Source organism: Larimichthys crocea, chromosome XXIII (assembly GCF_000972845.2).
Source record: "Larimichthys crocea isolate SSNF chromosome XXIII, L_crocea_2.0, whole genome shotgun sequence".
In the NCBI taxonomy this organism is placed as follows: Eukaryota; Metazoa; Chordata; class Actinopteri; family Sciaenidae; genus Larimichthys; species Larimichthys crocea.
Window position 1 is genome coordinate 10780009 of NC_040033.1, and position 12413 is coordinate 10792421.

Consider the following 12413-nt stretch of genomic DNA (forward strand, 5'->3'; position numbering starts at 1 on the left):
AAGGAAGTACTGTACATATGCGTGTAAAAAGGTGTATAAAAGTGTGTGGTTAGGGGTTTTACGGCCTTAAAACATGTATAATACTTGTAAAACATACTTCGCGGGTTTCGTTTATTGCGGGCTATTTTTAGAACGTATCCCCCGCGATAAACGAGGGACCACTGTATACAAAAATGCATATTCGGAAAAAGTAACTCTCCTTCGAGCCGGATTCGAACCAGCGACCTAAGGATTTCCATGTATCCGCTACAGTCCTCCGCTCTACCAACTGAGCTATCGAAGGGAGGTGTTTATCTTGACCCAACTCACTCTTTTTATACCGTCATGTAAATACGACGCAAACCGAGTTAAATTAATGATTTCGTGATAATCATCGCAAGGTCGCGTCTGCTCCAGCTCAAATTGTTTAAACTAGGCCGAGACAGACGAGATTATCCTGAGTTGTATGACTCGATATCATTGGGTTAGCTGCTAGCTCGCTACTGACGCTAAGCTAACTCATTAATGCTTGCGAGTTTGTCGTAATAATAGTAATAATACCAAAAGGACCTCAGCATTCATCCGTCACGTACAGTACCACAAGAAACCAACATTATACCAGACATCATATACGCGTTTCTCGATATTCTGATGACTGCAAATTAGCGAGCTACTATAACATGTGTTCGAAGGGGAATTAGCTCAAATGGTAGAGCGCTCGCTTAGCATGCGAGAGGTAGCGGGATCGATGCCCGCATTCTCCAAAATATTTGTTTTCGGCTGAGATGAGTTACAATTTTTCTACAAACTACAGTGCCAATTGTCAGAGAGATGTTACAGAATGTTCCCTTCCTGTTGTAGTAAGTTAATGTTATAAAAATACCTTTTAATGGCAATCTTCAGTTTGTCGCACGAGGTTTCCAGCGATCTAAATAAATAGCATACAGGCCAAGTTAACATTTCAAGGGGGAAAAATTCATTAGATGTTACTAACCAAACTTCCCCGGAGTTTCTGTGCTCTGTCGTCCAGCAGGTTCTCATGGATCGTGGCTGCTGCTGTGATCCTGCACGACATCCACTACATATATTATTACATTTTTATCATTCATTGTGATTCATTGTCATTTTGTCAGTCATTGTAATTGTACAATATGTTTGTGTTGATTTGTCCTGTACACGTGACATCCATTGCACGTCTGTCCGTCCTGGGAGAGGGATCCCTCCTCTGTGGCTCTTCCTGAGGTTCTTCCACCTTTTTTCCCTGTTAAAGTTTTTGTGGGCAAGTTTTTCCTCATCGAACCGAGGGTCTAAGGACAGAGGGTGTCACCCCTGTACAAAATTGCCCTCTGAGGCAAATGTACTTTGTGACTTTGGGCTATACAAATAAAATTGATTTGATTTGATTTGATGTTTATGTGTTAGCTTAGTACATTTGTTTAGTTTTTATATACCCCCTTTCTATAAAAACAGCTGTGCATGTATTGTTTAAACACAAGATTTAGTTAGAAAAATAAGCTAAAGTAAGGATCATTTGTGTACTTTTTATTGATATACATTTTACACATGCTTGACCTCGACATCCAACAGATTTGTAGAAGTGATGCAAAGCCTCCACCCCCCTCTAAAACTGGACACTATCTGATCTTTTCACTAACCTAACAAGAACTATCTGTTGACTAACCTAACAAAAATATTTCCTAACCTGTTTACTAAAAAATGTACTAAACTAACTAACTAGTTTGGATCAGATAGTGTCCAGTGTGTGTGGCGACAGCCTGATGAGGAATACCAAGACAACTGTGTGTTGCCTACAGTGAAGCATGGTGGTGGTAGCATCATGGTCTGGGGCTGCATGAGCGCTGGCAGCACTGAGGAAACCGGAAACCGGCCGCAGGGCACGATAACGACCCCAAACACACCTCCAAGATGACAACTGCCTTGCTGAGGAAGCTGAAGATGATGGTGATGATGGTGATGGTCACTCTCCAGACCTAGACTCAGTGGAGCACCTGTGAAGCATCCTGCAGCAGACGGTGGAGGAGAGCAAGGTGTCCAACGCCCACCTGCTTTGTAACGTTGTCATGGAGGAGAGAGAGAGAGAGAGAGAGAGAGAGAGAGAGAGAGAGAGAGAGAGAGAGAGAGGAGCAGTGGCAGCTGCCTCAGACACCGATAGGGCAGTGGCAGCTGCCTCAGACACCGGCAACTGCTGCAGCAGGTCAGTGGCAGCTGCCGCGGCAGGTCGGTGGCAGCTGCCTCAGACACCGGCAACTGCCGCGGCAGGTCCATGGCAGCTGCCTCAAACACCAGCAGCTGCCTCGACAGGTTAGTGGCAGCTGCCTCAGATACTGACCTCAGATACCTACAGCTGCCACGGCAGGTCAGTGGCAGCTGCCTCAGACACCGGCAACTGCCGCGGCAGGTCCGTGGCAGCTGCCGCGCCAGCTGCCGCGCCAGGTCGGTGGCAGCTGCCTCAGACATTGCTAGGGCAGTGGCAGCTGCCTCAAACACCAGCAGCTGCCTCGACAGGTTAGTGGCAGCTGCCTCAGATACTGACCTCAGATACCTACAGCTGCCACGGCAGGTCAGTGGCAGCTGCCTCAGACACTGCTAGGGCAGTGGCAGCTAGCAGTGTCTGAGGCAGCTCAGGCTGCCACCGGAAGTGAGCCAGCCCTTGCTGTGTGTCTGTGCATCTGTCTGTCTGTGAGAGGGGCCAGGTGGAGTCCACCAATCAGAGCAGAGCAATCAACCGCAGCCGCTCCTGTGACATTTAATCAGAGCAGAGCAATCAACCGCAGCCGCTCCTGTGACATTTGACGCCTCTGAGAGGAAAAACTGCTTGAAAAGCTCGATTTCTGTCCAAAACCACATTTCCAATCATTTAAACCGGCTTCACTTTTAGCATCTCAAGCTCTTCCTGAACGTCTAAATATATATTTTGTAGTTAGGAAATTGGACCTGAACATAGGAGTAGATGCGGCCGTGCAATGGTGTTGCTTGCGCATCATCGTTAATTGTACATATTAAGTTTATTGGTATACCGCACATAAAATTGTGGTAAAATTTCTTGTGGCATTAAAGCCAGCTATATGTATTTATATGGATATGTGCGTTCAAACACAGAGTAATACATTACTTACCAAAGCACGGACGGATAGTCAGAGGGGAAATGATCGCGACGGGCCAAAATATAAGCAGCAGCGGGAGGAACGTGATTGGTCAAAAGTAAGCCCACAGGGAGGGACGTGATTGGTCAAAAGTAAGTCCACAAGGAGAGACGTGATTGGTCAAAAGTAAGCCCACAAGGAGGGACGTGATTGGACAAAAGTAAGTCCACAGGACGAACGTGCTCGGCTGATGTGGGCTTACTTCGGGTTTACTTTGGGCTTATGCGAGAGGTAGCAGGCTCGATGCCCGCATTCTCCAAAATATTTGTTTTAGGCTGAGATGATTTACAATGTTTCCACAAACTACAGTGCCAATAGTCAGCCAAATGTTATAGGATGCGATCCCAATAAAACACAATGTTCCCCTTCTGTTGTAGTAAGTTAATGTTATAAAAATACATTTTAAAGGCAATCTAAAAAAGAAAAGAAAAGAAAATAGCATACAGGCCAAGTTAACTTTTCAAAGGGTAAAATTTGATTATTTGTTTAGTTCTTATATACCCTCTTATGTAAAAACAGCTGTTCGTGTATTGTTTAAACACAAGATTTAGTTGCTAAAGTAAGGATCATTTGTGTACTTTTTATTTCTATACATTTTACACACCTTTGACCTCGACATCCAACAGATTTGTAGCAGTGATGCAAAGCCTCCACCCCCCTCTAAAACACATGTACATACACTGCATACACCACAGTCACAGTCACACACAGCAGTGTGTAGAGGTGGATGTAGAGGCCGGTGTATAGGCAGCTGTTCAGTACTGCCCTGCTCAGTTTCAAATATGGGCAAGGTAAAAATGGCAACCTTAGACGTGACAGCAATAGCTGCTAAAAACAGAACTGACACCAGCGAGATAGGAGCCCACACCCGCTAGGACAAGAGCAGCAGGGCTCACTCCTCAGGCCTACTGTCGATCGCTTTCAGAAACTAGACTACTTTATTAACTTCACCAGCTTTTGGGCGTCTTAGCCAGTTCAGTTTTGATAGTGTTGTATGTCTTGTTAACGTCCAAACATGAACAGCATGGATAACCTGGAGAAACAGCTGATTTGTCCCATATGTCTGGAGATGTTTACAAAGCCTGTGGTTATTCTACCCTGCCAGCACAACCTCTGCAGAAAATGTGCCAATGATATTTTTCAGGTAAGCAACTAAACAAAAAGACACTTTTTTGTATTCAGAGAAACATATTTATTAGTTTTAGGAACACTGTTGATGTATATACAGCTTATGTCATGTAAACTACTAATATTGTTTAAAAAAAATGCCCTACAGGCCCAACTAGGAACTATATGTTATCATATGTAATTAGTGTTAGACTGAAAATCAGCACATTGCGTGTTACAACCTTGGCTATATTAGGGGGTAAACACACTTTATCCACCTCTTTTAAATGAGGCTGAGACTTTACTATCTATTTTCAGATTAACTGTACTGTATTAATCTGTATTCACTACTACACACCTAATTAAAGTGTTCATAATGAAAATGTAAGGCTGCGTTTACAAACATTATTGATTTAATGATTCATTACCATCAGAAAACTTGAATTTAAATGAAGTGTCATGTGTTTAAGTCCCTGCATTAAAAGATCTGTTAGCCAGTGTGGGGGTGGTAGCATATGAAATAATGATGCTTGCAATTGAGATGAATCTATTTATTTAAACCCTGTGCTGTCATACTGAATCATGTGTTTACACTGTCCACAGGCGTCAAATCCGTACCTCCCAACAAGAGGTGGCTCGTTGACGTCTGGTGGCCGCTTCCGATGCCCGTCCTGCAGACATGAGGTGGTTCTGGACAGGCATGGTGTTTACGGGCTCCAGAGGAACCTGCTGGTGGAGAATATCATCGATATGTTCAAACAGGAGTCCAGCAGGTGAGACAGATCAAACACAGATGTACCGTGCTCATTTGAATACGTATAAACTGGCGGTGTGAAGGCAGGAAATGTAGCATTGCTGGTTGGGCCTCAGTGCCAGTGGCTTCTGAGTCAGATAGCTGAATTGGATGACAAGGGGTTTCTAGTTTTAGTCATCTATCTACACAGATGGTGAGTAGATGGTTGCATAGCCACAAGACTTGTATGACATATGATCCACAACAACCATACACTCACGATGCTCAACCTCATGGTGGATCAAAATTAGATATCTGAGTGAAATATTCTGTGGATAATTACAGTAACTGATGTACTGAGTGACATTTAAATGTAAGTACGAATCATTCATAGAAGATTGAAATAATAGTAGTCAATTATAATGCTATACACCTGCACACATGCCTCTACAATGCAGTGTTCCGATGATGTATTGATTACAGTGCGGTGCAGTCCATGTGCATAGCAAGGCAAGACTGATGGATCATCAATAAACTACCGAGATGTGTACCTGTGGCATTATCAAACTGACATTACGTGTCGCATCAATATGCGCCGAAATGTAGCGACCTGACAGGAAGATCCCACTGTTGTCTTTCAAACTCAACAGCAGCAAGCCAGCGCCGGAGAGAAAGCAGGAGACGCCCATGTGTGACGTTCACGAGGATGAAAAGATCAACATTTACTGCGTCACCCACAGTGTGCCCACGTGCTCCATGTGTAAGGTATTTGGTGCTCACGTAAACTGCGAGGTGGCGCCCATCACCAGCATCTACCAGACAAAGAAGGTGAGGCCTGAAATACTCATGGAGGTCATGAAGAATAAGAACATTCGTCACCATGAAACATTTATTCGGGTATTTACCCTGCCATGTCCTTGCACCCCAGACAGAGCTGAGTGACGGGATTGCCATGATGGTTGGTAACAACGACAGGATGCAAGGCATCGTTAGTCAGCTAGAAGAAGCCTGTCGTGCCATAGAGGTCAGTGTCCAACTGCTGCGGCGCCTGCCCGCTCACTCACACAGCAAGCACTCGCTCTGTGCACACACTAATGTACCTGCACTCACCTGCACAGACGTATGAACAGACCGAATGTGTCCTTGTCACCCCCCACTCTCTCTGCTTTTATCTGTCTCTGAGATTCAGACAGAGAGATGGCGAGAGGATAAATTAATGTTTTGATGCCTCCGCCTGTCTCTCTTTCCCACATTTTCTTCTATAAGCACTTAGCGGTACACTCCATCCTGCTTCTGGCCCAGTGTAATTGATGGAGGGAGAACAGACAGCTTTCCTATGCTTCACGTGCCACAGTTGGACATAGTAAGAGAGGAAGTTGGACTGGCTCCAGTCCCCCATGTGTTACCCTCGGTGTCGCTACTCAGGACAGACATGCAGAATGAGCTTCACTGTCCTGCCTGCACATATGGCACTACCGGATGGGTGGAAGACGGGCGAACTGGAACATTTGTTGTTCACAGTATTTACACAGCCGTACACAGAAAGCATCTATTACCTCATTTTCTTTGGCTTGATCTAAACTCTGTTGTACCCAAGAGTTGCATTTCATTTTTACACCTACAAAACTATGATAAGCAATTAATGAATGCACTTTCAGATGTCAATGTATATGCATGTGTGCTTGTGTCTGCTTCCGTCTCTCACTCACGCACGTTTAGGAGAACGGTCGGAGGCAGAAGACTCTGGTGTGCGAGAAGTTCGACCAGCTTTACACCATCCTGGAGGAGAAGAAGAGGCAGATGAGTCAGAAGGTGACGGTCGAACAGGAAGAGAAGGTGAACTATATCCGGAGTTTGACAAGGAAGTACGGAGACCACCTGGAGGAGAGCTGTAAGATTGTGGAGAAGGGGATCCAGACTATGGAGGAGCCGGAAATGGCTTTATTTCTACAGGTCAGAGTCAATACCAAATGGGGTTCAAACTTTTAAACTGGTTGCCAGTATTTTATGTATGAGTTGGATATTTGTTCTTTCTCTCCTTCAGAACACAAAGCCTCTCCTCAAAATGTGAGTACATGTTTCTGACTCACTGTTAGAATATTATATTAATAACTACAACGGGGTATGTCTATTTTTTTCTTTTTTTTTGTTCCCTTTTGTTGATTGCAGTGTTTGGTGTCATATTCTTGCGAAAGGATTTACCAAATATACATCTGCACCTCCACATAAAGCCAACAATCTAACGCAGCAAGATCACACCTGCTGTCTGGGAGCTGTCAAAGCTAATTCTGTGAAATGTAGCAAAGAGCTATCTTTAGCTGTAGCCTCCCGAAATAACCTGTGGAATGTGGTAAAAATCACAGATTAATGATGCATAACAAGCGTGTGATTTTCTTTCCTTATAAAATGCTAATTGCACTTTGTGTACTCAGGATTGCAGATGCATCCAGTACAGCACACTTGGACAAAGTTGAACGTGGCTATGAGAATATGGATCATTACAAAGTTGAGTTCAAGAAAGAGGGCAAGGCCCTGCGCAGCATTGACTTCATCCAAGGTGACAACAACAGATTTGACGGTGGCAGCATTTTCCTGCTCTCAGCTCAGACTTGTAATAATCTTCACTTTTATTTCCCTTCCTGTTCCTTCTATAGATGACGAAGACGAGGACGAAGAGGATGAGGATGGAGAAGCAGGCGCTGAGGAAGGAGAGGGGGCTCAGACTGTTTTAGGAGGTAGTGCTGTTTCAGCCGCCTCTGTCCAACCCTCCGCCCCACAACAGGTGAACTCCCCCCCAAGCACAGCCATGAGTTCTGCCTCGACCTAGCCGTCTGCCACCCACCCACCGGCCTAAACAACCCCTAAACCAGGAGCAGAGTTTGCTCCTAGATGTTAATTTCAGGTCAGTTGTGATACTTTTTCTCCCAGATTGGGGAACAACGTGACGGATTTAGGTCTGTGCTGAAGGGAAAGTCTGAGTTGCTGAGGTAGATCTAAAGGAAGAGACTAAAGTTGCGATTCCCTTCTCTCTCTCTCTCTTTAATTGTGTTAGTGTGCATCACTGCATACTCACTGATCTTATGTGCTTTTTTGAATAATTAAATACACATTTTAGTTCCTCCTTTAGCTGTTTTTTGACAGGCTTTGAGTGTCTACTGGTTATTTCCAGAATTTAGACGTATTCATACATTTTTTATGTAGCTGACCTTTAGCGACTCAATGCTTAAACTACATGATTAGAGAGGACGACAAGGGGGCCGCAGGTATCCCTCCCTGTCGTATACTTTTTTTTTAATGACCGATATGACTTTATGAGTAGGGTAGCAGAGTACAAAACTATCACTGTAATATTTCAGCGTTTCATACATGCAACAGCCTGTATTATGTGTTGTGTTCTTTGGTGTGTAACACAGGTATATTTTCCTATCATGGACAAAAAACATCATGTTTTTGCCCTGTTATTGTGTATGATATGTTAGTGTCATTAAAACAGAATTGTACAAACACCTACAGGATTTCTCAAGTCTTGGTTTGATACCACAACTGTTTCATCTCTCTACCACACGCGTCGCTGTACTTTGTGTGGCAATTTGTGCCTGGACTGAATTACCAATGAAATAGATTTTGTGTAACACCCTACACGTTTGTGCGTCTGTGTGTGTATGTGTACAGAAAAAAAAAACTCCTTCCCTTTATCTCCCCTTCACACACTGGTTTGGTTTATTTCTGTCAAAGCAAAATCCACCCAGAAGACGTATTAGCGCCAATTTTATATCTTGTTCAGACAGTTTATCTACAGTGTGGTCCTGATATCGTTCCTGGCTACAAACTAATGTCCATATCAGAATGCAGCGAACCTCAGGTTCCCAGTTCTCTGTTTGCTGCCTTGCGATGGTCTCACCTTTCCTCTGACTCCACTATTGAGGTAGTCCCATGTAATTATTCTGTGAGTGAGTTGGATCCTTTACAAATGGGCTCAATGCAGCACTAAGCCCTAAGTTGCTAAGTGGGCCAAACAGAATAGGATGACTCACACCCACAGCTCTTGTTTAGTTTACCCTAACACTGTGGGTCAAGGATCATCACAGCATGCACACAAACACACACACACACACAATATCTTTCACACTCATTAGCTATCAGTGGTGCATCTTTCAGTTGCCTCTTGCTGGTATAATGAAGACTGCTTCATGAGGATTAAGGGTTTAGGAGAAAGGGGCGCCGGATGAATGTTCTTACAACATCCTTATAAACATGTTTGATAAATGTTTTTTTTGTCGTTACAGCTCTTTTTGTGTTTGTGTGTAAGAGAGGAGGCACGGTGTTAACCCACGACTTGGCTCCAGAGCAATGCCACGGTTACACCATATAAGATTTTTATATTCTGTTAGAAAAACCTCTCTTGATCAATCAATATTTGTGTAGGCAAGACGAAGAAGATGCAGTGGCCATTTGTGCTCTCTCTCCAACCAACTGTTTGCTTTTTGCCATGAACCTTTATGCAGTTTCTCCAATTTAAAATCTATATGTCAGGAACCATTACGAAGGCGTACGTTAATCTAATTAGTAATTAAAATAAGTGGGAATAGTTAGCTTTCTATTAATTCATATGTAAGGATATTCACAGAGAAGTGTAACCATTGCTTTTAATTTTTTATTAAAAAATATAGATATAAGACATTCTCTTGCACAACAGAAAATGACTGGTTGCACATAAGTTTATTAACAAACATAAATGTCATAAATACAGTGATTCATAATCTAAAACAAAATGCCAGTTTTTGTCAATGCACTATTCCATGTCTTAACCAAAAGTATTTCATCTCAAATATGAAGAACGGTGTTAATTCTACAGATTTGACACCAACATTAAAATGGCAAGGTACAATCGGATCATAATAAGTCAAGCCCGTTCCGCTCCATAGTTTGAGGTTAAAGCTATAAATAATAGAGTGATAAAGCAGCACTATATTGTACAGAGCATGTTTTGTGCTGATGGTAAAAATGCAAAAAAGAAAAAAGAAATAAAAGAAAAGGAAGGGAGATCTTTGGCGGACTGGAAAGAGGTCTTCATTTCCCGAAGAGCTCCATCATTCTTCTGTTATTTTGCGCTTGCTGGGCCAGCTGTTCCGCCCTGGACATCTCCATCATCTCCCGGAGCAGGTGGAAGGTCAGATCAAGGGATATCGGCGGGTCCTCGGACCTCCTTCCCCTCTCCATCGACTCATCCTCGCGGTCTCCGAAGCCGCTTATGAGCGCCCTGATGTTCCCAACTTTCCCTTGTAAAAGACGCCGCGTCAGCTGGAGTTGCAATGCTCTGTTGTAAATAGCAGGTGATCCGCCGGGATACATGGACGATGATGGGAAAGAGTTAGAGTCCCCGTTGCCCAGTCGGATGAAATACTCCTCTCCAAGCCGCTCCAGGATGGGACCAGACTGCTGTTGCTGCTGGGAGTTTTGGGTTTGGGGAGCTGGGACGCGCAGGGCACCGCCAGGGCTCTCAATAGCCCGACATTCGTAGCGGGGTAAGAAGGCAACTAGCAGAATCACGGTGGTTCCAAGTAAATTGAGCTTCATGTCAGGATATCAGCAGGAATCTGAGAAGAAAAACAAATGCCTGGGTTATTTTCATCTCATGTTTATTTTATCCAAATTCAAGAGAAATGTGCTGCGTAATGAGAAATTTACGCACGAAAGAAAGACATTATATAAATGTAATGTGGCATATTTCATGCGTAAAAAGAGGATTTTTAGATTATTATGGATAAACTGTGAAGGTGTCCCTGCCACCCATGCTTGTTTGAGTACTATAAAACAAAATCAAGGACAAAAATCTACTTTTGTAAATAAATTTGTTAAAGCAAAGATCTGTTTCATCAGCTCTGTTTGAAGTTCAGTTCCGCCGAGAAAATGAGAATATGTAACAAACCAAAGAAGGCATGCAGACAAAGTCACAATATGTATTAAAAATAAATGAAGCTTTTCGTACCTTCAGTCTTTAGAGGAGGTCCAGTACAGACGTGTAGGTTGCCAGGTAGTTGGCGAGATGCCGCCCTCCTTCACTCCTTTGAAGAAACAAGTATATAGTTACTTAAAGAGTAGATGCTGAGTGGACTTATATAGCCAACCTCACTATAAGTGTCGCGCTTCAAGCTGAGATTGAGTCTGCGCGTTCTTGCATGGGTGTAACGTGAATGGACGCCTCTGACAAAGTGCTTTAGTTTAGATGAGATGAGTCATATGTGAGTGTGCGCGCGCGTGCACGAGCGTCTACCTCTGTGCTTTCAGAATAGCCCTATAGGTGCCACACCTGCTGGCATTTTCACTTGAATGAGTTAGTTCGGGATAATTGCGGTGGATTCTGAGAGGAAAATGCACAAAAGTGAACGACTGAGTATAAGGTCAAGATAAGTTTGACATTGTGCTGTTTTCTTTCTTGCTTCCACAGCTTCATGATGTGTCCAGAATTGTATTTAAATGTGCTTTTGCATGACAGAAATACACCTTATGAAGCACCTTTTCATTTTTGATCCACTAAGGTAACACTTATAGAGCCATAATGCATAAATGCATAAATAATTATGAGACTAAACAGAGTTGAAATGCATCAAATAGTTGCAGGCACAACAGGTTTATTTTGGTGCAATCTGCAGGACAGACTTTGTTTCTGCATGTTGCACCATACTAATGATTCCAAAGCTGTCTCTCAGTTGACCTGTGTTGTATTCAGCGAACGTGCATCAGCAAACAGCTCTGGCTGAGAGAGGGGCATTGTCTTCCAGTGATTCATTGCTGCTGCACATACGTACGTCACTACCTCTGCCACCGGGTGCCTCGGCCACCTCACTCCAGAGGGGCCCATCGCCAAGCCACGCATTCAAGATGGAGAGCTTAATCCAATACCAGATGAGCCATTTGAATTTTAAACAGTTTGATGACAAAAAAAGTTGAAGTCCCACTTGTCGGTTTCTCTGTATGTTTCACACTTTATACGTTACACCTCATGACTAATACTCATGTCAAAAATGTTCAAAAGTTGGCATTTTTTCTCACAAGTATAAACTCCACATATTTGTTAAGTTACCTTTTATAATAAACACTTTTCCATTAATTCCTGAACAGTACTTTTTTTTTCACCCAGACATTCAGCCCGGAGAAAAAGTTCCAGACATACAGTACATGCAGAGGTCAAAGTGACTTAGCACACACTGTGCACTCAAGTAAAAAAACAGTCAATTTAAGAGAGAGCAGAGGCGAACATTTGATTTTTGTAAAATGTAATCATGGAGTAGAAGGTGGATTTTCCTTCATGAATATCTGCCATCTTTTTCAGAAATTCACATACGGAAGGTGGATTAGATTAGTGAGTAGGCATCAGAGTGTGATTTTCAGATGGTGTGAAATTGTTTCTCCTATAGCATCTTCACTTT

General features: G+C 43.2%; 2 protein-coding genes and 2 non-coding genes across 4 annotated transcripts; 2 read left to right on the forward strand and 2 right to left on the reverse strand.

The window, feature by feature from the left end:
- Window positions 1-197: 197 nt before the first annotated feature.
- On the reverse strand, window positions 198-283 carry trnay-gua (transfer RNA tyrosine (anticodon GUA)). The gene is given in 2 exon segments: window positions 198-233; window positions 247-283. It is a non-coding gene; the product is annotated as a tRNA-Tyr (tRNA).
- Window positions 284-670: 387 nt separating this feature from the next.
- Window positions 671-743, forward strand: trnaa-agc (transfer RNA alanine (anticodon AGC)). The gene has a single exon. It is a non-coding gene; the product is annotated as a tRNA-Ala (tRNA).
- A 2908-nt stretch (window positions 744-3651) lies between these two features.
- Window positions 3652-8491, forward strand: trim55b (tripartite motif containing 55b). Its single transcript, XM_027274014.1, has 8 exons — window positions 3652-4287; window positions 4854-5023; window positions 5634-5811; window positions 5912-6007; window positions 6703-6936; window positions 7028-7050; window positions 7416-7540; window positions 7638-8491. The coding sequence occupies exons 1-8, from the start codon at window positions 4159-4161 to the stop codon at window positions 7808-7810; spliced, it is 1128 nt and encodes a 375-aa protein (XP_027129815.1). The 5' UTR covers window positions 3652-4158; the 3' UTR covers window positions 7811-8491.
- Window positions 8492-9935: 1444 nt separating this feature from the next.
- crhb (corticotropin releasing hormone b) lies at window positions 9936-11195 on the reverse strand. Its single transcript, XM_010734210.3, has 2 exons — window positions 10973-11195; window positions 9936-10580 (listed from the first exon to the last, which is right to left on the reverse strand). Exon 2 carries the CDS (start codon window positions 10558-10560, stop codon window positions 10054-10056), a length of 507 nt encoding a protein of 168 aa, XP_010732512.1. The 5' UTR covers window positions 10561-10580; window positions 10973-11195; the 3' UTR covers window positions 9936-10053.
- Between the last annotated feature and the right edge of the window lie 1218 nt (window positions 11196-12413).